The sequence below is a fragment of the Neovison vison genome, chromosome 1, assembly GCF_020171115.1.
Source record: "Neovison vison isolate M4711 chromosome 1, ASM_NN_V1, whole genome shotgun sequence".
In the NCBI taxonomy this organism is placed as follows: Eukaryota; Metazoa; Chordata; class Mammalia; order Carnivora; family Mustelidae; genus Neogale; species Neogale vison.
The window spans coordinates 162,027,335-162,053,872 of NC_058091.1; the positions used below are offsets into that span (position 1 = coordinate 162,027,335).

The following is a 26,538-nucleotide window of genomic DNA, read 5'->3' on the forward strand; positions in this document are numbered from 1 at the left end:
TCCAGGGTAGACAGACACAAGCCTGGACATGACATCAGGATATACACAGAATGAGGACATGGAGGGTAGGAGAAACCAGTTAAGCCCACCAGCGAGACACAGACAACCACAATCCTACTAGAGAGAATGTGGTGACAGGGTGACACTATGCAGACACTAAGCCACAGGTCCACATAGTCACATGTGGTCTTTACCCCTGATGGTCAGAGTGGCTGATGTCTTCTCCTGCCCGCACACACACGAGTACTCCCCAGCATCTGCCACGGCCAGGCCACGGATCTCCAGCTCACATGTGGTCCCATCCTGCCTCAGGCTGACTCTGTCCCCAGCTCTGAGGGTCTCAGATCCCTTCTTCCACTCCACAGGGGCCTCTTTGCTCAGCTCACAGTGCAGCATGGCCGTGGCCCCTTCCGTGGCTTCTTCTTTCCTCAGGCCCTTGGTGAACTTGGCGGGCAGGGCTGGGGAGTGTCAGAAAGACAGAGACACAATCACGGTCTCTGACCACATGGATGAGATGGGACACAAACATCACAGAGGAGACACAGACCCAACTGGACGTGGGCTACATGCTTGGTGTGTTGAGCATATGCTGTGAGCTGTGGCTTCCCTCAGCCTGGCCTGTGCTCAGTGTGGCCGTGGCCTCTTCAGTGGCTCCTCAGGACTCACACTTGGTATGACTCTGGCCACCTCAGCTGGGGACAGTCAGACACAGGAACAGAGATCTTGGGGGCAGGACACACTGGGACAGAGGACAAGACAGGCTCCCATAGGACAACAGGACTAGCTGTGACCAAGGGCTGGGAAGTGGCTGGGATGCTGGCTTCTCGTGGTTCACACAACAGCCCAGGAGAGAAGGCAGATTCCATGAAGTAATGGATGGAGGGTAACACCAAGAGAATGTGGGAGAGAAGAAACATGAACACGGACTGAGAGCAGGTGGATATCACAAAGTCAACTGGACACCAGAACACAGCTCTGTTTGACCACACATGGTCTTTACCCCTGACGGTCAGTGTGGCTGATGTCCTCTCCTGCCCGCACACACACGAGTATTCCCCGGCATCTGCCACGGCCAGGCCACGGATCTCCAGCTCACATGTGGTCCCATCCTGCCTCAGGCTGACTCTGTCTCCTGATCTGAGGGTCTCAGACCCCTTCTTCCACTCCACGGGGGCCTCCTTGTTAAGCTCACAGCGCAGTGTGGCCGTGGCCCCTTCTGTGGCCTCTTCCTTCCTCAGGCCCTTGGTGAACTTGGCAGGCAGGGCTGGGGAGAGTCAGAAAGACACAGACATAATCACAGTCTCTGACCACATAGATGATACAGGACACAAGTATCACAGAGAAGACACAAACCCAACTGGACGTGGGCCACATGCTTGGTGTGTAAAGCATACGCTGTGAGCTGTGGCTTCCTTCAGCCTGGCCTGTGCTCAGTGTGGCCATGACCTCTTCAGTAGCTCCTTAGTCCTCATATTTTGTATGACTCTAGCCAACATGGCTAGGGGGAGCCAAGAAGTAGGGAGACACAGTATGCTGTCTGGGGGACTTGTGTTGAGGACAGGTACACACACAAGGATCAGACAACTACAGAGTTGCCACGGCATGAATGAGACACACAGGCAGAGATGGTGAGGGAGGCAAATGGCCTTGCAGAAACCAGGGGCACAAAGGACTAGACACAAGCTGCAGAACATGTGCTTAATGAGGACACAGGCTCCAGGACAGACACAGAAACCAGAGTTGGAAAGACACAGATACCCACGAAGTCCTACAAAGAATAAGGGGTGACAGGAGATGATGCACAGACACCAAGCCAGAGACCCACGTGGCCACAAATAGTCTTTACCCCTGATGGTCAGCATGGCTGATGTCTTCTCCTGCCCACACACACATGAGTACTCCCCAGCATCTGCCACGGCCAGGCCACGGATCTCCAGCTCACACGTGGTCCCATCCTGCCTCAGGCTGACTCTGTCCCCAGCTCTGAGGGTCTCGGACCCCTTCCTCCACTCCACAGGGGCTGCCTTGCTCAGCTCACAGTGCAGTGTGGCTGTCGCTCCTTCTGAGGCCTCCTTGAGCTTCAGATCTTGGATGAACTGAGCAGGCAGCGCTGCAGAAGGTCAGATGTACAGAAACCATCAACCCCCTCTGGAGGACTAGGGGCACGACATGAACACTCAGGATGGGAACAGCGAAGGAGTGGAGAGGAGATCACACAGGCCTTTGTGTGTGTGAGTGTGTGTGTGTGTGTGTGAGAGAGAGAGAGAGAGAGAGAGAGAGAGAGATTGTGAAGGCTTCTGGCATCCTGCGTTGAGGTGCAGTTGCCCTGGGCACTGGCTCTCTCTAGGCATCTTGTCTTCTCAATGTCCTCCTACCCTAACCTTTCACATGGTTAAGCTCTGGCCTCATCTGTTCTGAGCTCCAAGCCACGCTCCTCTAGGTCACAACCGATGTTTGTGATGGGATGGACATTTCTCATGGAGGAATCCCCAGGAGACATTTCCTGGCCATGACATTCACTGCTCCACTCCTGCCTCCCATCCCAATCTTCCCAGCCTTGGAGGGGCATCCATCCAATACTGGACTCACCTGGGCTCACTGATGCTGTTCCCATACACTCTAGGCCCCCCCTTCTCAACTTCACATGTTCCTGTCCAGACCCCACCAGACACTCACTCTCCTCAGTTACAGGTGACCGGCACCAACCCTGGTCATACCACGTTGTGGAGGGACTCATCGTCCCCCAAATTCATATCAGATCCCCAACCCCACGACAATAGACTGGGGCTACCTTTGGAGAAGGGGTTCTTTCAAGAGGTGACGAACGTAAAATGAGGTCACTAGGGTAGGGTGATCAAAAAAGGGGGATCAGGATATAGGCATGCAGAGACAGCCAAGGTGAGGGCACAGAGAGAAGGCAGTCATCTGTAAGGCCTCCAGAGAAACCAGTCCTGCCCTGCCTGGATTCTAGACTCCAACCTCCAGGATTGGGAGACTCTACTTTTCTGCTGTTGAGGTCACTTCTCAATTGCACAGCCATGCCAGTTTTGGTCTCAGGAGTGGGTTGTTGCTGTTACCAAGAGCTTCAGTTGTGGCAGTGGCTTTGGCACTGGGTGTTGGGCAGAGGCTGGGTTTCGGTGGGCAGCTGGATCAGTGTGGATTGCCTTGAGAACATCATGGTAGGAAGTGTCCATACCCACACCACGGCACATTTGGTGAGGCCCAAAGTGGAAATGAGGAACAGTTTATGGGACACTTGGAGGAAAGGTGGTCTTTGTAGGAAGTGGCAAGGAGCCTGGCTGAGTGCTGTCCCAGAGTCTGCAGAAGGACGGACTCGCGAGCAGTCAACTTCCATGTGTAGCTGGGAGGATCTCAGCAAAGAGTTGAGGGAGCAGCCTTCTTTCTCCCTGCTGCTTGTGGTGAAATGTTAGAGCAGGGAAGAAGCTGGGAACAGAGACAGGGTCACCCCGGAAGGATGTGCAGAGGGTTGGTCTGATGAACTAGACTCCGGCAAATGGCACAGGAGACCAACCAGGCTGTTGAGGGCATCTGCCACTGTGTCTGAATCCGACGGAGATGAAAGGCCAATACGAGGGAAACCATCAGCCTTGCGGGGTTCCTACAGGGTGGGCCCATGAGCTGCCCAGCTGTGCACACGTACTATCCTTCCACAGTGGGAGAGAAGGAAACTGCAAGCTCTTTAGAGCTTGCAGGGCTGCCATGGCACCCACGGACCAGGCCACCTCCACCCACAGCTGCAGCAACAAGTTCATCACTCATGGGCCCAGAGGCTCCTTCTCCAGCCTTAGAATCCAAGAGTCTATGCTGCTCGTTCTTGCACCCCTGGGACCAGCAACCCGCTCCTTCATTCCCATTCCTCCCCTTCGGAGCAGGAATGTGTATCTTGCACTGGTCTCCCTGCTACATTCGGGAGGTGCAGAGCCTGACTTCACAGGTTCTCAGCTGGAGAGGAATCCAATCCGCCTTGAGTCTCAACCGGACCTCATGATGTGCTGCCGTCGCACTTTGGATTCTGAGATGACCCTGGAATCAGTTAAAGCCTTGGGGTATTGGGGACGGACTGAATATACTCCACATGGGAGAAGGACGTAGATTTCAGGATGGGGGCAAGAGGACAGAGGGTCACAGACGGGCTGTGTCCTACCCATAAATCTGCACATGAGAGTTGTACCCCCAGGAACTCAGAATGGGAACATATTTGAAAATAAGGTCTCCCAGGAGGTAATGGGGAGAAGACGGGTCACTGGGGTGGGTCATTATCTAATCATACTGGTGTCCTGATAAGAAGAGGGGATCAGGATGCAAACACACAGAGGAACAACCAAGTGAGGACACAGGGAGGAGATGGTACATGTACACCGGGACAGAGGCTCCCAGCTCCTTCATCACAGACTTCCAGCTGCCAGGACTGTGGCCCATGCAGTGCTCGCCACACAGTCCATGCTAAGACAGAGCACTTCAGACACTCCAGCAACCTCCACAGTCAAGCAGACCTTGTCACCAACAGAGGGCCTGGCCAGTCTGGCCACCTTATCTCTGAACCCAAGCAATGACCCTCATCCTGCACACATCGGGCTCAGGACACACATCCTCCCAACTCCACTTCTGGGCCTACGGCCTGGGCCTGTTGGTAGCCTGAACATGTGCCACCACCCTAGGAAGCTCTCCTAGTGTTCACATGAAGTCCCTGAATCATCCACCCCTGTGGCCTACACATGAACACCAGTGTGTTCTTCATGTGAGTTTGTGGGTGCACCACACAATGATCATCATGGGCCCCTGGCGTGACAGCAACACTGAGAAATACAGGGAATGCACAGAGTGGGAGAGAGACGGAAATTACTCAGGTGGCCACACACGGTTGTTACCCCTGACAGTCAGCATGGCTGATGTCCTCTCCTTCCCGCACACACACGAGTACTCCCCGGCATCTGCCACAGCCAGGCCACGGATCTCCAGCTCACATGTGGTCCCATCCTGCCTCAGGCTGACTCTGTCCCCAGCTCTGAGGGTCTCAGATCCCTTCTTCCACTCCACAGGGGCCTCTTTGCTCAGCTCACAGTGCAGCGTGGCCGTGGCCCCTTCCGTGGCTTCTTCCTTCCTCAGGCCCTTGGTGAACTTGGCGGGCAGGGCTAAGGAGTGTCAGAAAGACAGAGACACAATCACGGTCTCTGACCACATGGATGAGATGGGACACAAACATCACAGAGGAGACACAGACCCAACTGGACGTGGGCTACATGCTTGGTGTGTTGAGCATATGCTATGAGCTGTGGCTTCCCTCAGCCTGGCCTGTGCTCAGTGTGGCCGTGGCCTCTTCAGTGGCTCCTCAGGACTCACACTTGGTATGACTCTGGCCACCTCAGCTGGGGACAGTCAGACACAGGAACAGAGATCTTGGGGGCAGGACACACTGGGACAGAGGACAAGACAGGCTCCCATAGGACAACAGGACTAGCTGTGACCAAGGGCTGGGAAGTGGCTGGGATGCTGGCTTCTCGTGGTTCACACAATAGCCCAGGAGAGAAGGCAGATTCCATGAAGTAATGGATGGGGGGTAACACCAAGAGAATGTGGGAGAGAAGAAACATGAACACGGACTGAGAGCAGGTAGATATCACAAAGTCAACTGGACACCAGAACACAGCTCTGTTTGACCACACATGGTCTTTACCCCTGACGGTCAGTGTGGCTAATGTCCTCTCCTGCCCGCACACACACGAGTATTCCCCGGCATCTGCCACGGCCAGGCCACGGATCTCCAGCTCACATGTGGTCCCATCCTGCCTCAGGCTGACTCTGTCTCCTGATCTGAGGGTCTCAGACCCCTTCTTCCACTCCACGGGGGCCTCCTTGTTAAGCTCACAGCGCAGTGTGGCCGTGGCCCCTTCTGTGGCCTCTTCCTTCCTCAGGCCCTTGGTGAACTTGGCAGGCAGGGCTGGGGAGAGTCAGAAAGACACAGACATAATCACAGTCTCTGACCACATAGATGATACAGGACACAAGTATCACAGAGAAGACACAAACCCAACTGGACATGGGCCACATGCTTGGTGTGTAAAGCATACGCTGTGAGCTGTGGCTTCCTTCAGCCTGGCCTGTGCTCAGTGTGGCCATGACCTCTTCAGTGGCTCCTTAGTCCTCATATTTTGTATGACTAGCCAACATGGCTAGGGGGAGCCAAGAAGTAGGGAGACACAGTATGCTGTCTGGGGGACTTGTGTTGAGGACAGGTACACACACAAGGATCAGACAACTACAGAGTTGCCACGGCATGAATGAGGCACACAGGCAGAGATGGTGAGGGAGGCAAATGGCCTTGCAGAAACCAGGGGCACAAAGGACTGGACACAAGCTGCAGAACATGTGCTTAATGAGGACACGGGCTCCAGGACAGACACAGAAACCAGAGTTGGAAAGACACAGATACCCACGAAGTCCTACAAAGAATAAGGGGTGACAGGAGATGATGCACAGACACCAAGCCAGAGACCCACATGGCCACAAATAGTCTTTACCCCTGATGGTCAGCATGGCTGATGTCCTCTCCTGCCCACACACACATGAGTACTCCCCAGCATCTGCCACGGCCAGGCCACGGATCTCCAGCTCACACGTGGTCCCATCCTGCCTCAGGCTGACTCTGTCCCCAGCTCTGAGGGTCTCGGACCCCTTCCTCCACTCCACAGGGGCTGCCTTGCTCAGCTCACAGTGCAGCATGGCTGTGGCCCCTTCCATGGCCTCCTCAGCCTTGAGACTTTTTGTGAACTTGGCAGGAAGGGCTGTTGAAAGTCAAGGTGACACAGTGAACATCAGACTGGGTAATATGAGGAGTCAGGATGTGGGCATTCAACAGTGAAACACATTCTGGAGCAAATAAGCAATCAAAGTGTGGACACTCAGACACATGGGAGAACCAGTGTGTATGGCTGGAGGACAGACTGACCTAAAGCCACCTGGGTACAGGCCAGCAAGGAGACAGAGAAGCTGGCATCCTCAAAGGGCCTCGGGACATGGACATACATGCAGAAATGGCCACAGTGCCCACAGCAGACATCTTCCCACATCTTTCATGGCCCATCCTGCTTCAGACTAGATTCATGGGCCCAGGTTCCTCCTCTACTCCACACAAATTGTCCTACTCAGATCACACCACAGTCAGTGGCTCCCTATATCATGGCAATTTGGGGATCCTGACAGATAAAGCCAAAGAAGGAGACATGAAAAAGTTCCCTTAAACTCTCTCTCCACAGGAGCAAGAACCACCCAGCTGGGAGGGAAACAGGAGCTGCCCTCCTCCTGTCCTGTCACCTTACAGCAGGTGTCCTTGTGACCAGCACTTCTAGAAACAGCTCTTCTGGGCCACCTGCTGCCTGTCAACCTAGGTCCTCTGCCCCTGGGCTAGAGGGCACTCAGACTGCAGGGCAGGTACCACTGCCCATGGCAAAGATGCTGTGCCTGGCCACATGGCTCAAGTGGCACAGGGGCCTGGCTTTGCTCTTGGAGCCCTTCAGGATGTGGGGGGTGGCCTCATCCTGCCCTCCCATCTGCTTCCCTGCAGGAAGTAATTAGGACCCAAAAGGGCCCCTGAGGACCCAGCCCAAGGAGCCACCAGCCACACCGTGGTCAGGCCCTGTGCATCCCCAAGGGTCTTGGGCCCCTCACCACACTACACACTGGGCCCTCCTCCCTTGGTCTGCCCAGGCCTCGGGACCTTTGTGAACAGGGGTGGTCAGACCTAGGAGAGTCAGACAGACACAGACCATGAACTCAAGCCAGAAGAGAAGGAAAGGCCACAGACACAAAGCTAGAAACATGGCTGCCTATCGGAGGCAGGGTCTCTGGGGATGGCAGGCGGGATGCCCCATAGGAGGTGGCTCCATGCACAGGGGCTCCCCCGACATGCCTCCTCCAGCCCCATCCCCAAAGGACACGTCCTGGTCACCCCTGACCCCTGAACAGCCTTCCTGCTCCAGCTGACACAACCCTGTCCTTCCCTGTGCATCCTGCTCCACCCCAGTTGGACATACCATGCCCCACTGGACCCTCCTGTGGCTGCTGCGAGCACAGCCCACCCACCTGCCAGTCACCACACCTGGACCCCCACCCAACCGTGGACACTCACCTGTCTTCCTGGGTCAGACACTCCTGACCTTCCCCGCTTCTACACCAAAACCTTACCTCCCCCTCACCTTGTCATGCAGCCCCAACATGAGGTTACCACCCTACCCACATCAGCTCACCTCCTCACCCGCCTCGACTCACCTCACCTACCTCACCTTGTCTCACCTCATTACCCGCTTTGGCTCACTTCACCTTCCTCACCCTCACCTTGACTCATCTTCACACCTGCCTCACCTCACCTCACTCTCTACACCCAACTCACCTCACCTCAACCTTCGTACTTACCTCAACAAACCTGATCTCCAGATCCAAAAAGACTCTGCTTCATCTCTGTACCTAGCTCTCTTCCCCAGGCACCCTCCACACCCACTCTCTGCCCCATAAAGCTCTCCCGTAGCCCTGCATGTGTGTCCTGGCTCTCCTCCTTCATCAGCCTCCTGGTATCCCTGTCTTGAATTCCAAGCTTCAGCTTACTTCCCAGCTCTTCCTCTGCATACTCCCTTCAGAGGCCTCAAGAAGGCTCTAAATCTCTGTTTGTATTGTGGGATGCCCCCTGTCTCTCCCCTAGATGTGGCCCCCCAAGGGCAGGAAGATCCTTGTTCTCTGCAGTTTATCCAAAACGAGTGTCACACGAGGAGGTCTTAGAGATTCATGCTGCAGGAAGCAGGAGACACACAGAGAAGCAGGAGGACCATGCAGTGACCAGGACAGAGCAATAGGACCTGACACAGGTTTGGGACATGGAGACACTGCTCCACATGGTCACATACGGTCCTCACCTTTGATGGTCAGCGTGGCCGATGTCCTCTCCTGTCCGCATACACACAAGTACTCCCCAGCATCTTCCACGGCCAGGTCACAGATCTCTAGCTCACACACGGTCCCATCCTGCCTCAGACTGACTCTGTCCCCAGATCTAAGGGTCTCAGACCCCTTCCTCCACTCCACAGGGGCTGCCTTGCTCAGCTCACAGTGCAGCATGGCCATGGCCCCTTCCATGGCCTCCTTGCTTCTCAGTCTCCCTATGAATTCAGCAGGCAGGGCTGGGAAAATTCAGACACAGAACATCAGGTTCTCTGGAGATTGTTGGGGGCAGGACATGACAGGACAGAGAACAAGACAGGCTCCCATAGGACAACAGGACCAGCAGTGACCAAGGGCTGGGATGGTGGCTTCTCGTGGTTCACACAACAGCCCAGGAGAGAAGGCAGATTCCATGAAGTAATGGATGGGGGGTAACACCAAGAGAATGTGGGAGAGAAGAAACACAAACATGGACTGAGCGCAGATGGACATCACAAAGTCAACTAGACGCCAGAACACAGCTCTGCTTGGCTGCATGCGGTCTTTACCCTTGATGGTCAGCGTGGCTGATGTTTTCTCCTTCCCGCACACACACCAATACTCCCCAGCATCTGCCATGGCTAGGCCACGGATCTCCAGCTCACATGTGGTCCCATCCTGCCTCAGGCTGACTCTGTCTCCAGATCTGAGGGTCTCGGACTCCTTCTTCCACTCCACAGGGGCCTCCTTGCTCAGCTCACAGCGCAATGTGGCCGTGGCCCCTTCCGTGGCCTCCTTGCTTCTCATTCTCCCTATGAACTCAGCAGGTGAGGCTGCAGCAGGACCGACAGAGAGAGAATGCCATTTTCATCCTCCCACAGGGACGAAAGGGGTTTGTGGGCAGGCAGACGGGGCTGCTTACCCTTCACAGTGAGCGTGGCCATGGTCCTTTGGTCCCCGAAGCAGCAGGAGTATGGCCCGCTGTCCTGGGGCCGCAGGTCCCGGACCACTAGCTCAAGCACTGTGCCCTCCTGATGCAAACTGTACTTAGGCCCAGGCCGCAGAACCTCCTCTCCACGGCGCCACTCCACGGGCGCGACCACAGACGACAGCTTGCAGCGCAGAGTGGCAGCCCCGCCCTCCAGCACCTCCAGGTCCTTCAGCCCCTCACGGAAACGTGCTGGCCATGCTGTGGGCAGGCACACGCTCAGTTCACACCCACCTCCTGCACCCCAGCCAGGGCCCTATGGCTGCCGACAGCTGGGGACACAGCAGCCAGCAGGAGATGAGAGCAGAGAAGGGCAGACTGGCATGAACAGTGGCCCCCAAATTCACAGGCTGGAGCCCCACCCCCCAGAACCTCAGGGCAACCTCAGGGCAACCTCAGGGCAACTGTGACTGAACAAGGGGTCTTTACGGACGTAATTAAGGTAAAAGGGGCCACAGGGTTGAGCTTGACCCTGCGAGTCACGTAATCCTGCAGGCAGAAATGAGGACACAGACACAGACAGACGACATTGCAAGGACACAGGGAGAAGTTGGCACATCCATGCCATGGAGAGAGGCCCCGGGAGAAGCCGGGGGTGCCCACGCCTGGACCTGGGACTTCCCAGCCCCAGGATGGGGAGACTGTCCACGTCTGTCGCTGGACCGCCCAGCCTGTGGCATGTGTTAAACAACCCATGCTAACCGAGCAGGGGGAGACCAGCCAAGTCCGAGGGAGGGGACACAGGGGTCAGGACAAGACACAGGCATGAAGCAAGAAGCAGGCAGCTGCTCAGAGACGACAGGGGCGGGGGAGGACAACTCCAGCAGCAGCAGAGCCCTGAGACGGAAAGAGGGGGGATGCTGGGGTCCCAGGGCCCCCCACCCTGAGATGGAGTGTGATCCCAGGAACTTACCGTGGACCCTGACAATGGAGCTGGTCCAGGAGCCCCCAGACTCACACTTGTAGCGCCCACCATCTTGCAGGGTGGCTCCAGTAATGACCAGCTGTGCCCGGTGGCCCTCCTGGCTCAGCTGGCAGCGAGCTGATGGCCGCAGGGCCTTCCCGTCCTTGGTCCAGGACACGGGGCTGTCCGAGGTGGTGGTGTCACAGATCAGGGTCAGGTCCTCCCCCTCCGTGACAGTAGCATCTGTGAGCTCACGGGAGAACACGCTCAGCTTTTCTGGGGGTACAGAGAGACACATGGGATGCTTGGGGACTCCTGCAGACAAAGCAGCTCCCTGGCTAGGTGTGCAGTGGCCCCTCGGGCCAGGGCCACTCATGGGCTGCCAGGGGGATGAGGCAGGCCTGGTACAGCGCAGTCCACCCTGTGGGGATGGGGGATCGCCCTCCAACAGCCCACCTCGCCGGGGTCCACAGGCTGGGCACCATCCCCATGAGCCCCAGGGCCATGCTCTGTGTGTGGCCAACATCTGCCCTCCCCACGGCTGCCCCTTAGTCCGTGGACTGGGACCCCCACAGTGCGGAGCACACAGCCCACCTGTGACCTGCAGTGTGGCTGAGGCCCGCTGGTCCCCCGCCTCAAAGTGGATGGTGCCTGAGTCCTTGAGAGCCAGCTGCCGAAGGGTGAGCACGTGGTACCCGCCGGGCTGAGCCTGGATCTCATTGAGCTCATTGGGGTGCAGGGGCGTCTGATCCAGGAACCACTGCACAGGCCCATAGTCGGGGGGGGAGATGCGGCAGGAGAAGGTGGCTGACGAGCCCTCGCGTACCTCCACATCCTCCAGGTCCTCTGTGATGAGCACCCTCTGGCCTACAGGGCGCAGACCGGCAATCAGGGTCCCATGCAGCCAGCTGCCACTGGAAATAGGCCGTCCCCACTCCCGGGTCGTTCATCCCATGGGCTGTCCCCACTCCTGGACCACTCGTCCCGTGGGCCATCCCCGCTCCCAGGCTGCATGTCCCGTGGGCCGTCCCTGCTCCTGGGCCACATGTCCCGTGGACCATCCCCATTGGCTCTGGCATGGGAGACCAGGCTGCACATCCCATGAGCCAACCCAGCTGGCTCCGGCGTGGGCAATCAGGCTCACACCAGCACACAGGAAGGGCTCATGGCCATGGCTACACAAATTTGCACCAGGTACCACCAGCAGGGCCTCAGAGACGAAACCACCAAGGCCCTACTCCCAGGAACAGGGAAACTGAAGCTGGTCTCGGAGGGCCTCTGAGCCCCCTCCAGACCCAGCTCCCAGCCAGCCCCCTACAGACCAGGACCCCGCCGGGCCTCACCCTGCACCAGGAGCTGGGCCTGGGAGCAGGCCTGGCCAATGTCGCAGGTGTAAGTGTCACTATCTGCCTTGGTCAGGGCACTGATGGTCAGCTTCAGGGTCAGGCCGTCCTGGCTGGGTGTGTGCTTCCCTGAGGCAGGCAGCTCCGTAAGCCCCTTACGCCAGATCACCACAGCGGCAGGCTGCTCAGTCCTGCACACAAACACGGCCGTGCCCTTCTCCGTCCCCTGCAGATCAGCCAGCTCCTCCGTGAACCAGTTTGCCTTTTCTGGGAGGGGTCGGAAGGGGTGGGGGTGAGGGCTGTGTGGACCCTATGCCAGCCCCTTGGACAGGGAACATCCCCCACTGTGGGCACCTCCCCTGCTGAGGCCACGGGGACCCCTCCCCGGGTCTCTTGTGGGGTCACCTTCCACACGGAGGCTCGCTGTGCTCTTGGAAGCCTCTGTCTCACACGTGTACTCGCCAGAATCCTTGGGCGAGACAGCATGGACCACCAGCATGGCCCGAGGGCCATCCACGACGAGGTCATACTTCTGACTCTTGCGAATGGCCTTCCCGTCCCTCAGCCAGCGCACTGGGGTGCCGGCCCGGGACAGCTCACAGCTCAGCACCACGTCCTCTCCCGGAGCAGCCTGCTGGTCTTCCAGGGGCTTCACGATGTCTGCGGGCCTCTCTGAAGAGGGCAGGGCAGCCACCATAAGACACAGCCAGGTCCCAGCCATGCTTAGGGTGAGGGTGGGGCAGGTGACCATGGGGACCTTGGGCCCTGGAAATCAGGAGCCAGCATGGTCATGGGGAGGGAGCTGAGGAGAGGCCACAGGAGGCCACAGACTCTCACACCTTGGACCCCTTCAGAGCCTGGGATTGAAAGCATGGCTGCTGGCAGCAGGATCTGGGGACTGAGTGTCACCACCTGCACCTGAATTTGATTTATGCCAGGTGCATGAATTCAGGAACAGCAGCAGCGACTCGCCAGCTCAGGGAGCCATGAGCCTAGGGGCTCCCATAGCTGTCAGACCACACACCAAAGACCAGAAGCCTTGCTTCTGCCCAGAGTCTAGAAAGAGGGAGCTCCTTCAGATGACTAAGCCCCAGCCCCCAACAGTGTCTCTGGATCTCCAACCGGGGAGCTGCCCAAGGGGACAGTCCCCAGGAGCACCCCATTCTGGCCTGAGGCCCCACAGTACCCCCAGCCCCATGGAGACAGGTGCCCATCCCTGCCCCGTGCCCACCTCGGACGATGAGGGAGGCCTTGGAGGTGAGGTCCAGTATGGAGAACATCACCTCCCCAGCGTCACTAGGAGCAGCGTCTTGGATAGCCAGGGTGTACTTGCGGCCCTGGCGGCTGGCCCGGAAGCGGCCCGAGCCACCAACTGTCTTCCCACCCACAGTCCACGTGGCCACGTCGCCGGTGTTCTCGTGGGACAGAACACACTCGAACGTGCAGCTCTGGCCCTCCAGCACCTCCACCATCTTCAGCCTCTTGGTGATGCCCACGTGTAGGTCTGTGGGCCACAGGAGATGGCGGTCACCCCAGGCCAGGCTCTTGGACCCCAGCCCCTCCCCTCCCCCGATCTGGCACCATCAAGCCCAGAGCTGCCCCAGGCAGACCCCATGAAAGCTGAACCCTCACTCCCACCCCCTGCAGCCCTAATCCTGGGGGGCCTGCTGTCACTTCCAGTCCACTACAGGACAAGCACTGTCCACAGCGGTCACAGCTTGAACACTCCAAAAGGCCAAGGACGGGAGTCCCAAATGAAGGGGCCGTCTAGCTCTAGCACAGACTCACCATGCTGCCCTGCCCCCTTCCCTTTCTGTCCTCAAACCCCAGCCAGACCGGCAGGGACCCGCCACAGGGTCCACAGGGTGACCAGGCAGCAGGCCTGCCATGCGCACGCAAGTGAGGGAGAATGGGACCGAAGGAGCTGGGCCAGGAGAGCTGTGCACGCAGGTCAGGCTCGGGCTGAGAGGGACATCTGCTGTGCTGGGGGTGAGGGGGCCCACGCTGCCCTGCTGACTCCATGGGGAGGCACGTGGCCTTCGAACAACCACCTTCACCAGGCTGTGCCTGTGGCCTGGGAGTCCCTCCAGGGCATCCTACATCTGACATCTTGGCTTCTACAGCCAGCCACCCCCAAGCCATGGCCTTGACTGTACCCCTTTGTGACCCCCATAGCTGCCCACACACAGTCCCTGATGCCGGGGGAATGTCTCCAGCCCCCAGGACTCTATCAGGCACTGCCAGTCCAGACTCCCCAGCCCTCCCCTTGCTCATCGTCCCTCGCCCGCCTGCCTGTACCTGGGCCTCCTGGGATCACATCCAGCCTACTCCTCCAGGAGCCTATCCTGACTTCCAGAGCTCTGCAGGGCAGCCTCCGGCCTTGGAGAAGGGGTGGGCCCAGGGCAGAGGCAGCCCTCCTCGCCCACACAGACCTGGAAGCAACCCCGCGCCCTAAAACTGGCTCCGCCCCAGACCCGGCCCTGTCTCCTGGAAGCAGCTCCGCCCCCTGGAACGGACCCCGCCCCTGGACCCGCCTTGCCCCCTGGACGCGGCTCCACCCCCTGGGCCTGGGTCGGCCTCCTGGACCCGCCCCGCCCCTTGGCCGCGGCTCCACCTCCTGAGCCCGGACTTGTTTCCTGACCCGCCCCGCCCCCTGGAACGGACCGGGTCCCTGGATCCGCCTCGTCCCCTGGGCGCGGCTCTACCCCCTGGGCCTGGACCTGTCTCCTGACCCGACCGGGCCCCTGGAACGGACCCCGCCCCTGGACGCGGTTTCCATCCCCTGGGCTTGGACCTGCCTCCTGGACCCGACCCGCCCCCCGGACGCGGCTCCACCCCCTGGGCTTGGACCTGCCTCCTGGACCCGCCCCACCCCCTGGCCACAGCTGCACCCCCTGGACGCGCTGTCCCGGCGCCAGTCACGCACCGTGCACACTGACTCTGGCGCGGGTCTCCTCGGAGCCCACGCTGCAAGTGTAGAGGCCGGTGTCGTCCCGACTCAGGTCATGCACCACAAGCCCACGCGTGCCCGCCGTGTGCAAGAAGTCGTACTTGTCGCTGGGGCCCAGTTCCACGCTGTCTTTCCGCCACACCACGCGGGCCTGGGGGTCCGAGACCTCGCACTGCAGGGCCAGTGTGCCCCGCTCCTCCGCGGACACATCATCGAGAGCCTTCAGGAACACCACTGGCTTTGCTGGTGGGGAAGCGGATGTGGACAGGTGAGTGAGCGCCACCTCGGGCCTGCAGAGAGCCCAGCGCCCCTTCCTGGGAGGACCCTAAGGGCCCGCAGGGACGCCTCACCTTTGACCTCCAGGCGGGCAGTGACCGACACCTTGGGGGAGCAGGCGCACACCGTGCCCGCATCCGCCCGCCGAACCCGCTTCAGCACCAGCGTGTGGCGCCGGCCCTCGTGGGTGATCTCATGGAAGCTGTCGTTGTACAGAGGCGTGCTGTTGAGTGACCACTCCAGCTCCTCGTCCTCATGGGACAGCTCACAGAAGAAAGAGGCTCGGCTCTCCTCCGTGACTTCTATGTCCTGCAATGGCTGTGTCACGGTCACCTCGCGCGCTGCAGGGGCACGACAGGCCGCTCAGCACCCGTCCCTGGCGTCCCCCGCCCTCAGAGACCCTCCCAGGGCCCCGTGAGCCCTCGCGTGCCTCCAGGGGCACCGTGGGCCGCTCAGCCTCCGAGATCCTTCCAGGGCCTCGGGCGCCCTCGGTACCTTCCACGGTGACCTCCGTGCTGCTCTGGGCGCTGCCGGCTTGGCACCGGTAGATGCCGGCGTCCGCGGGTGTGAGGCGGAGGATTCGCAGCTCCGCCATGTGGCCCTCCAGGCTCATCTTGAACTTCTCAGAGGGTGCCAGGGGAGTGTCCTCCTTGTACCACTGCACGGCCTTGGGGGGCGGCTTGAAGTCGCAGGACAGTACCACCGACTGCTGCTCGCGCCCCACCTTGGGCTCCAGCGGCCGCGTGAGCACCATCGGGATGTCTGCAGCAGAAGGGGAGAGGGCGGTGCTGTGGCCTCCGGGGGACCACGGGTTCTACCCCAGCCCTGAGCCAGGTCTGTGTGCAGCCCACCCACGCCCTGCGCTCACCTGAGACCACCAGGCGCGCTGTGGAGCGCGACTTGCCGATGGTGAAGTGCACAGGCCCGGTCATGGTGGAGCAGGTGCGCCGCAGAGTCAGGCGATGCACCGTGCCCTCCTGCTCCATGCCCACGTTCGCCCCCGCCTGCAGCATCGTCTTTCCCAGGAGCCACTTGGGCGGCCGCACCGAAGGAATGGAGGTCTCGCACTCGAACCAGGCGGGGGCAGGCTCCATCACGGTCACATCCTGTAGACCGCGCACGATGGTGATGGATTGCTCTGTGGGTGAGGGATTGATTGGTCACTGGCCCGGTCCGGCAAGGAGGACCACCCACTGCCCTGGGACTCCGGAGAGGCGCCCGCACGGTGCTGCCCGCACCTTCCACGAAGAACTGAGCACTGGTCTTCACGTCTCCAGCGTTGCAGGTGTACGTGTCCTCATCCTCGGGCTGCACATCCTTGATGATTAGCTTCCGGTAGAGGCCGTCACTGACCATCTCGTACTTGGGCCCGGGCTGTAGCTCCACGCTGCCCTTGAACCACTGTACCTGCGCACTGGCCCGAGACATCTGGCACTCCAGCACGCCGCGGTGCTTCTCCATGGCTATCTTGTCCCGCAATGGCCGCAGGATGGCCACCGGCAGCTCTGTGGGTGTGGCCGGTGTGGTTGGGGGTGCTCAGAGCTCCAAAACCCCACACCCAAACTGGTGTGGGTGCTCTTCAGCCTCGAACCAGCAGACTCCCACCACGCTCCAGCAGAACAGCCCACGCTGGCCCGGTTCACTGTCCAGTGATGGCTATGCCGAGTGTCTCCATCGGGCTTCTCTGGGACCCCACACACACAGCTGACCGGGACGAAGCTGAGCACACCCACTTCCGGGCCCCTGGCCCTTCATAAGCTCCTTCCATGCACCCCTGCTCTCCACACATCCCTGCTTTGCCACATTTCCTCACACCTCCTCCCCCGCACACCCCTGCATCAAGCAAATCCACGCCTCCTATGCCTTCCTGCCCCTCCCTTGCCATTGACTCTCTCTTCTCGGTGCCCTCACTGTCACCAAGGCCACCAGCTAAGGGTTGACGCTCGACACCTGCTGAGGTACCACCTGCCCTTGCCACCTCTCCAGCACTTGCTCCAGTCCCAGGATTTACTGCTGCCTCCAATTTCGACAAGGAGACCCTGAGCCCTCATAGAAAAGGCTGCATCTCCAAGACCTCTCTCCTTCTGGGTCACTGCTGTCCTGGGGTGCCTGGGTGCCCCAAGCTTGTTCTGTGGCAACGGACCTGTCAGCCCCTGGAAGGCCCAAAAGGTGTGTGTGCACCCACACACTGCCCAGCACAGACCCTCCCCTGGACTCCCTCACCTTTCACTCGGAGCTGTGCTCGTGATTCTGCATTTTCTGCGACAAATTTGATCTCCCCGGCATCTTCTGCCAGGACCCTCCGGAAGATGAGAGTGTATTTCCTTCCTGGAAACACAGGCCACTCAGTGCTGGGGGAAGGAGGGCCTGGGGACTGGAGGAGGACATGCCCTCCCGAAGCCTGCCCACCACCGCACCTTCCTGGCGGGTGCGCACGTTGTCACTGGGCCGAAGCTTAGTGCCCTCCCAGAACCACTGGGCCGGCACCTCGTCGAGCGAGACCTCACAGGAGAACGTGGCACCCTCCTTCTCCATCACCTCCACGTCCTCCAGGGGCCTCACGATCTGGACCTTACGACCTGGGGTAATGAGCAGGGCCTTGTCACTCCTGGACACACGAAGTCCCCCCTCCCACCTGGACTGCTGGAGGGGACAGGACAGGGTGAGCCAGGGGGCTGAGCCCCCCACTGGGGAATGTGGGGGGGCCAGGAGGTTCTGACCCTCATCGGCCCACCTTGCACCTTCAGGGAGGCTGAGCTCTGAGCGTCGTGGGCGTCACACACGTATACGCCCTGGTCCCCAAGCTCACACCGGTAAATGATGAGACTCCGACAGGCACCCTGGGCCACCATGCCCACTGTCTTGCCCACCCGAAGCTCCACACCGTCCTGAGGAGGGATGAGGTTGGGTCAGGTGCTGGGACTCCCTAGCAGAGCCGTCCCGTGCCTGACAGGCCACCAAGAGAGGCAGAGGGAGCCAGAGTACTCGGGTGAGAGGCAGGCACCTTCAGCCAGCGCACATCCACATTGGGGCGTGACAGCTCACACTCCAGGGTCACCTTGTCCTTCTCTGTGGCCACCATGTCCTGCAGGGGGCGGCTGAACCTCACAGGCAGCTCTAGGTGGCAGGAGGGGAAGGGTGAGAGGCAGAGCCAAGAGGGGCCTGAGCAGGGCGGTGTCAGACAGCAGTTCTAGGAATGAGACCCAGAGCCCAGAGCCCAGGATTCTGCCACCCCGGCCCGCCCGCCTCCCCAGGCTACCTGGGGGACAGAGCAGGGTGCACCCTGCCACAGGTCACGCCCAGGCCCACGCACCGGTTACCATGAGCCGCGCGGACGTGTGCACCCCCTCAGCTTTGAAGGTGACGAGGCCGCCATCCTGTGGCCGCAGGTCCAACAGCGTGAGCGTGTGGATGGGGCCATGCACGGCCAGCTGGCACGTTGGCCCTGGCTGTAGCCGCAGGCCATCCCGCGTCCAGCTGCCCTCCACGTCAGCGTGGGACAGCTCCACCTCCATGCTGACTGTGCCCAGCTCGGACACCTCCACCGCCTGTAGGCCCCGCACGAGCTGGACCCGGCGCACTGAGCACACACGCAGGGGCAGGGGTTAGCCACTGCACAGACACCTTAGCCCGTGGGGCCAGCCCCCACTCACCTCCCCATGGGGCCTCAGAGCCAAAGGCCCACCCCTTCCTTCCCGGCACCCCCAGGGCCTGTCCCTGCAGGGGGACATCCATCCCCTCCCCCTCCCACCTCTTTCCTAGATGCCTGACCCCTGCGGCCCCGCCTGCTACTGCTGCTCACTTTCCACGGTGAGCTTGGCCTGCGTCTTGTCGTCTGGAGTCTCGCACCCATAGAAGCCACGGTCAGCGAAACCCACACAGTGCAGAACCAAGCGGTGACTGGTGCTTTCCGCGTGGATCTCCACGTTCTTGCCTGGCGCCAGGACGGCTGCATTCCGTGTCCACTTGACATTGGGCCACGGCCGCGTCAGCTCCACCTCCATGGTCACTGAGCTCCGCTCTTCCACCGTCTGGGGTTCCAGCTTCTTTCTGAACAGCACCGGAGCCTCTGAGGTCACAAGCGAGGGAGGTCACCTCAGTCGCGACCACTCTTGGAAGATCCAGAGCTTGAGGGCCCTTCCACCCCCTACTCCACCCCTCAATGGCACACCTGCTCCCCACCATGACCTCACATTCCGCCTCCAGGCTGGGCCCAGCTGAGCTTCTGCATGGGCACAGTTCATGGGAGGAAGCCGGGCCCAGCTGTGCACCTACATACATACAGCTACGTGGGAGGAAGCCAGGCACAGCTGTGCACCTGCACACATACAATTACATGTGGGGAAGCCAAGCCCAGCTGTGCACCTGCACAGGCACAGTTACGTGGGAGGAAACCAGAATCAGCTGCGCACTTGCATACGTAGTTATGTGGAAGGAAGTCAGGCTCAGCTGTGCACCTGCATGGGCACAGCTACATGGGAGGAAGCTGGGCCCAGCTGTGCACCTGCATGGGCACAGTTACATAGGAAGAAGCTGAGGCTCTGGGAGGCTGCTCCTTCCCCAACACGTGTCTCCTCTCCTGCTCCCTGGCCAACAACCAGGCCAGACACAGTGCCCAGAACTCCTAAGTGTGGCCCATGACCACCAGCAGCAGGTCACAGGGAGCTGGTGCAACAGACTGCACCCCCGGACCTGCAGCACCACCCACTCTGCTCTAGGGAGACCCTGGACACTCCATGTTAAGGAATGAAAAGCATGATGCAAGTGGGCCTCCCAGTCCCAGGCTCTGCCGTGATCTCCCCAGAAGGTCTATGTGTGCACATTACTCTCGCTCAGAACCTGCAACAGCTCCCCAGGAGAGGTCCTGGCTCCAGCCAGTGAAGTTCATCCCACCTCCTGCCTCTGCTTGCACTGGCTGCCAACTCCATTTCCATCCATGGGGCTCAGCTGAGGATGCCTCCTCCAGGAAGCCTCCCTGGACAGCCTCAACCTCTGCCCACTCCCCAACCAGATGCGCCTTTTGGCAGTTTACTGTGTCCCCTTCCAAGTAGGTACCCGGCCCCTGGGCACCGCCCATCCCCCCTCCCCCGCTTTGTGAAACATCCAGGTCACCCAGACCAGCTGGACCCAGGCTGGCAGTGGAAGGCTGCAAGGGAATGAGCCCATGGAGAGGCCCTCCCTGAGGCCCCATCCACTCACCTCGCACCCGGAGAGTAGCTGAGGACTGGATACCCTCAGCCTCTGCAGTGATCTGACCAGTGTCCTCCAGGGTCAGGCCAGAGATGGTCAGGCTGTGGCTGGAGCCACTTTGGGAGATGAGAAACTTCTGGCTGGGCTTCAGCAAGGCGCCGTCCCGGAACCACATGACTGCCGAGTCGCCCGGGGACACCACGCACTGGAAGGTGGCCTCTCCACCTTCCTCGGCCACCACCGCCCTCAACTCTGATGTGAACTTGACCGTGCGGGGGGCTGTGGACAGGGGTTTTCCTTGAGAGGCCCCACCCTGCAGTTGTGGATAAGGGTATCTCCACCAGGCAGCTGCCCAGGCACGCCCTGCCCAACTGCCCGCCCACCCACGTGGCCCTCCACTGAGTACCGTTGACGGTGAGCTGTGCGCTGGTGCGGTCGTTGCGAGTCTCGCACGTGTACTCCCCCGCATCCTCCAGCCGCAGGCCTGACACTGTGAGGCAGCGCCGGGGCCCTGTGGCTTCAATCTGGAAGCGCTTCCCAGCCCGGAGCTGTGTGCTCCCACAGCGCCACACGACCTCGGCCTGGGGTGGGCTCAGCTCGCACACCAGCGTCACCGTGCCCCCCAGCTCCCCGCTCACAGGCTCCAGGGGCTGGCAGAACTTGGTGGCCACCTCTGCAGGACAGGAAGGGGCATCAGCTGCGGGACTTTGGCTGGCCCTCACTGGGGACAGCCCGCTCCAGCCCCGCCCCCTGCACACATGGGGTTCCCAGAATACCGCCCCCAGTCCTGCTGACCTTCCACCTGCACAGGGAAGTCCTGCCCTGCCGTGCCCACACGGCAGCTGTAGACTGCGCTGTCCAGGGTCTGGGCCCCGTGGATGGTCAGGGTGTGGGTGTCCCCCAAGCTGGCTGTTTCGTGCCGCTTGCTTCGGCGAATCTCCACACCGTCCTTGAGCCATGTCACCGCGGCCACAGAGGGTGTGGCCAGCTTGGCTGTCAGGACAATGTCCTCATGCTCCCTGACGACCAGAGGCTCCCTGTGGCCAGGTCTCTCCAGGGCAGGGGACTCAGGCTCCAGCTCTGGGGGGAGGTCAGTGAGCATAAGAGCAGGGCTCTTGTGTTCCTGGCTTGGGCCCCATCGCCCCTAGCAGCAGGCCTGGGTCCATATTACAGAAGGGCATCGGGAAGCAGGCCCAGGAGGGGAGGCAGGAAAGGACAGTCTGCCCAGGCCCAGGTCAGGATGGGCATCCAAGCAAGGGCAAGCCCACAAGGCTGACCACATCACAGCTGGACACTTAGGATCCCAAGACAAGAGCCCCTTCAGTGAGGCTCCATAGCTGCCTAGGGAGGATTAAACACGGGAAACATGTGTGCTCATGTTTCCCTAGAACGGGACAGTCCTAGACAGAGAATGGTGCCTGCCACAGGCCACAGGCCTGAGGGGTCTACAGGACACCAAGAAAGGCTCATGGCCGGTTATCTGCTGGTTACAGTGGGATTCTGGCAGAAGGGGAGATGCTTGGAGAAGTGGATGCCCAGAACAGCCAAAAAGAGGGGCTGCAGTTCTCCAGTCCGAGCACCTGGGCAGTAGACAGAATCCTGGGCTGGGCCCATCACAGAGAACCCAACATAGGTGCAACACACAACTGTCCCCCTATCCGGTCCAAGAGGGGCTCCTTTCCTGACTTGTCAGGATGTTATTACCTTTACGGAACCCTGGCACACACCTGTGACGTTCAGGCAGAAGGACACCTTCTGGCCCCCGGCCTCGCAGCTGTACTCCCCAGCATCTGCCTTCCCCGCCTGCTGCACCACCAGCCGCCTGCTGCAGCCCTTGGCCTCCACGTGCACGTTGGAGCTCGCACCCAGCTTCTTCCCGTCCTTGTACCACGTCACCTCTGTCTGGGCCTGGGCCACCTCACAGATCAGGGTGGCACTGGACCCCGCCTTGCAGAGCACCTCACTGCATGCTGGCTGCTCCTTGGCAAATACCACAGAGGGTTCTGGGGACAGAGAGAGATGCACATGATTGAAGATACCATGTGCCTTAGGAAGGCAGCACTAGGGGAAGAAGGACTACACCGGGAGGGAGGGGAACTGGAAACGTCTCTAGGCTCTGCATCCGCTGTGAGGTCCAGAAAAGCCCCATAGCCTTCTTGACACTAAGCAACACAATCTACCTACCCAATCCCATCAGCCCTGTGGGTGGGAGAACACACATTATATCACTGCTCTGCGTGGGCTGTCTGTCTCGGGTGGGGACCATACATTCTGTCACTGTTTCACATGGGCTATCCCAGGTGGGGAACATACATTCTATCACTGCTCTGTGTGGGCTCTCCCAGGTGGGGACCACACGTTCTATCACTACTCCATGGGGGCTGTCCCAGGTGTAACGACACATTCTATCACTGCTCCACATGGCTGTCCCAGGTGGGACCATTTATTCTATCACTGCTCCACGTGGATTGTCCCAGGTGGGGACCACAGAATCTATCACGCGTCTATGTGGGCTGTCCCAGTTGAGGAACACACATTCTATCACAGCTCCACGTGGGCTGTCCCATGTAGGGACTACACATTGTATCTCTGCTGCAGGTGGCCTGTCCTGGGGGTGACCATCCCTGAAACACCAGTCATGGTTCACAGGAATACCCAAACCCTTCCATGTATACCTTCCCACCCAATTTCTCTTGGCTCGGCCACGTGTATGAGCATAGGAGGCAGAAGAAAGAACATGTGAAGTATTAAGTCTAATGGAAAGAGCTCCAGAGTCTGTCTGGACACTATGCTTATCCCATCACCCTCGATCAAGGCTAGATTTTTAACCCAAACACTGACCTGTGACATCCAGGCGGAAGGACACCTTCTGGCCCCCAGCCTCGCAGCTGTACTCCCCAGCATCTGCCTTCCCCGCCTGCTGCACCACCAGCCGCCTGCTGCAGCCCTTGGCCTCCACGTGCACGTTGGAGCTCGCACCCAGCTTCTTCCCGTCCTTGTACCACGTCACCTCTGTCTGGGCCTGGGCCACCTCACAGATCAGGGTGGCACTGGCCCCTGCCTTGGCCTGCACTTCACTGCGTGCTGGTTGCTCCTTGGCAAACACCACGGAGGGCTCTGGGGACACAGAGGGACGCACATGATTGAAGATATCATGTCTGTTAGGAAGGCAGCACTGGGTTAAGAAGTACTGAACCAGGAAGCAGAGGGAATGGAAACTTCTCCTTTGTCAGCTCTGTGTCAGTTGTGTCATCTGGAGAAGCCCTATAGCCTTCTCAGCAATAAGTAACACAATTCATGTACCCATTCTGTAACTACTGTATGAGGGCTTGTTCAGGTGGGGACCATACATTCTACCACTGGTCCTCATGAACTGTCCCAGCTCTATGTTGCCTGAAGGAGTGAAAAGCCTAAATTCTCCCTTTCCTCAATGTGGACTGTTCCAGGGGGTCCCTAACTCTACCACATCTCCTATGGGCTGTTCCAAGTGGGAACCACATATGACCACTGCTCCACGTGGCTGTTCCAGGTGAGTACTAAACATTGTACCATTGTTCTGCCCAGTTTCTCCAGGTGGGGACCACACGTTCTATCACTGCTCCACGTTGGCTGTCCCAGGTGGGGACCACACATTCTATTACTACTCTATGTGGGCTGTCCCAGGTGGGGACCACACATTCTATTACTACTCCACATGGGCTGTCCCTGGTGGGGACCACACATTCTATTACTACTCCACATGGGCTGTCCCTGGTGGGGACCACACATTCTATTACTACTCTATGTGGGCTGTCCCAGGTGGGAGCCATACATTCTACTGCTGCTCCACGTTGGCTGTCCCGGGTGGGTATCATCCCTGGAACACCAGTCATGGTTCACAGGAATTAGCAAACCTTTCCATGTACACCTTCCTATCCAATTTCTATCGGCTCAGCCACATGTATGAGAATCGGAGGCCAAAGGAGGGACATGTGAAGTGTTAAGTCTAATGGAAAGAGCTCCAGAGTCTGTCTGGACTCTATGCTTATCCCACCATCACCCTCGATCAAGGCTAGAGTTTTAACCCAAACGCTGACCTGTGACATCCAGGCGGAAGGACACCTTCTGGCCCCCAGCCTCGCAGCTGTACTCCCCAGCATCTGCCTTCCCCGCCTGCTGCACCACCAGCCGCCTGCTGCAGCCCTTGGCCTCCACGTGCACGTTGGAGCTTGTACTCAGCTTCTTCCCGTCCTTGTACCACGTCACCTCTGTCTGGGCCTGGGCCACCTCACAGATCAGGGTGGCACTGGCCCCTGCCTTGGCCTGCACTTCACTGCGTGCTGGTTGCTCCTTGGCAAACACCACAGAGGGTTCTGGGGACAGAGAGAGATGCACATGATTGAAGATACCATGTGCCTTAGGAAGGCAGCACTAGGGGAAGAAGGACTACACTGGGAGGGAGGGGAACTGGAAACGTCTCTAGGCTCTGCATCCGCTGTGAGGTCCAGAAAAGCCCCATAGCCTTCTTGACCCTAAGCAACACAATCTACCTACCCAATCCCATCAGCCCTGTGGGTGGGAGAACACACATTATATCACTGCTCTGCGTGGGCTGTCTCGGGTGGGGACCATACATTCTGTCACTGTTTCCCGTGGGCTATCCCAGGTGGGGAACATACATTCTATCACTGCTCCACAAGGGCTGTCCCAGGTGGGAACCACAAACTCTATCAGTGCTCTATGTGGGTGGTCTCAAATAGGGACCACACATTCTTTCACTGCTACAGATGGGCTGTCCCTAGTGTACACCACACATTCTATCATTACTCCATGTGGGCTGTCCCATATGGTGACCATACATTCTATCACCGCTCCACAAGGACTGTCCCAAGTGGGGACCATACATTCTATCACTACTCAATGTGGGCTGTCCCATTGGTGACCACATATTCTATCACTCCTCCACGGGCACTATCCCAGGTGGGACCACGCATTCTAACACTGCTCCACATGTGCTGTCCCAGGTGTGACCACACATTCTATCACTGCTGCACGTGGGCTCTCTCAGATGGGGACCACGCATTCTATCACTGCTCCCCAAGGACTGTCCCAGGTGTGACACATTCTGTACCTGCTCCACGTGGCTGGCCCATGTGGGGAACACACATTCTCTCACTGCTTTACGTGGACTGTCCCACATGGGACCACACAGTCTATCACTGCTTTATGGGGCTGTTCCAGCTGGTGACCATGCATTCTATCACTGCTCCACGTGGGCTTTCCCAGTTGTGGACCGCACATTCTATCACTGTTCCACATGGGCTGTCCCAGATGAGGACCTCTCATTCTATCTCTGCTCCATGTGAGCTGTACCAGGTGAGGATAATTCTACCACTGCTCCACTGGTCCCTTGTGGAGACCAGACACTATGTCACTGCCCCATGTTGGTCTTGCAGGTGTGAATGTTGAAAGAGACTCCTGTTCACAGGAACCTGTGGACTCCTGCTATCTGCACACCTCAACCTTCCCAGAGGATGCAAAGTCTTCCCACAAAGTTTTCAAGGAGCCCCTTCCCTTTAGTGCACAGAGTTACTCAGGCTTCAGAGTTTCAAGTTCTGTCCTGACAACTGCTGGCAGTCTTGGTGGTATGTAGTTGTGCCTGCTGTGGATTTTGCGGGTTTTTTTTTTTGTTGTTGTTGTTTTGTTTTGTTTTGTTTTTGTTTTTGTGTGGGTTTTTTTTTTTTTTTGCATATTCTCATGACTCACACAGTGGAGCAACTTCTCTAGTCTTTCCTGTCATTGCTGCTTGCTCTTAGGTAATGTCAGTGTCATGTATTTGTCCAATGGCCAATAGCCCTGCCTGTCTTTCTCACATTTATTTTTAGGAGCTCTATTTGCATGACAGGTGTCTCTCTTCCACATGTGTGTGGCTTGTCTTTTTACTCTTTTCTGGTGTCTTCTAATGAATCAAAGATTTTCA

At 59.0% G+C, this 26,538-nt stretch overlaps 2 protein-coding genes across 2 annotated transcripts in view; both read right to left on the reverse strand.

Moving 5' to 3' along the window:
- Nucleotides 1-16,923, reverse strand: part of OBSCN (obscurin, cytoskeletal calmodulin and titin-interacting RhoGEF) — a 72,233-nt gene extending 55,310 nt beyond the window's left edge. The window contains exons 1-19 of the mRNA XM_044261640.1: nt 16,628-16,923; nt 16,258-16,527; nt 15,885-16,151; nt 15,464-15,730; nt 15,090-15,356; nt 13,395-13,667; nt 12,569-12,835; nt 12,164-12,430; nt 11,415-11,687; nt 10,830-11,096; nt 9,851-10,117; nt 9,498-9,761; nt 8,925-9,188; nt 6,540-6,803; nt 5,696-5,959; nt 4,890-5,153; nt 1,847-2,110; nt 1,001-1,264; nt 195-458 (exon numbers count right to left, since the gene is read on the reverse strand). Coding sequence (XP_044117575.1) covers nt 195-458; nt 1,001-1,264; nt 1,847-2,110; nt 4,890-5,153; nt 5,696-5,959; nt 6,540-6,803; nt 8,925-9,188; nt 9,498-9,761; nt 9,851-10,117; nt 10,830-11,096; nt 11,415-11,687; nt 12,164-12,430; nt 12,569-12,835; nt 13,395-13,667; nt 15,090-15,356; nt 15,464-15,730; nt 15,885-16,151; nt 16,258-16,527; nt 16,628-16,850 — 5,020 coding nt within the window. The 5' untranslated portion in view covers nt 16,851-16,923. The remainder of the gene's footprint in view (nt 1-194; nt 459-1,000; nt 1,265-1,846; nt 2,111-4,889; nt 5,154-5,695; nt 5,960-6,539; nt 6,804-8,924; nt 9,189-9,497; nt 9,762-9,850; nt 10,118-10,829; nt 11,097-11,414; nt 11,688-12,163; nt 12,431-12,568; nt 12,836-13,394; nt 13,668-15,089; nt 15,357-15,463; nt 15,731-15,884; nt 16,152-16,257; nt 16,528-16,627) is intronic.
- The window catches only part of LOC122915088 (obscurin-like), a 61,009-nt gene continuing 51,323 nt past the window's right edge, over nt 16,853-26,538 (reverse strand). Inside the window, exons 15-27 of the mRNA XM_044261649.1 lie at nt 24,656-24,931; nt 23,421-23,696; nt 22,307-22,582; nt 21,375-21,659; nt 20,986-21,252; nt 20,589-20,858; nt 19,192-19,458; nt 18,703-18,969; nt 18,394-18,506; nt 18,124-18,277; nt 17,807-17,968; nt 17,613-17,717; nt 16,853-17,073 (exon numbers count right to left, since the gene is read on the reverse strand). Coding sequence (XP_044117584.1) covers nt 16,853-17,073; nt 17,613-17,717; nt 17,807-17,968; nt 18,124-18,277; nt 18,394-18,506; nt 18,703-18,969; nt 19,192-19,458; nt 20,589-20,858; nt 20,986-21,252; nt 21,375-21,659; nt 22,307-22,582; nt 23,421-23,696; nt 24,656-24,931 — 2,939 coding nt within the window. The remainder of the gene's footprint in view (nt 17,074-17,612; nt 17,718-17,806; nt 17,969-18,123; nt 18,278-18,393; nt 18,507-18,702; nt 18,970-19,191; nt 19,459-20,588; nt 20,859-20,985; nt 21,253-21,374; nt 21,660-22,306; nt 22,583-23,420; nt 23,697-24,655; nt 24,932-26,538) is intronic.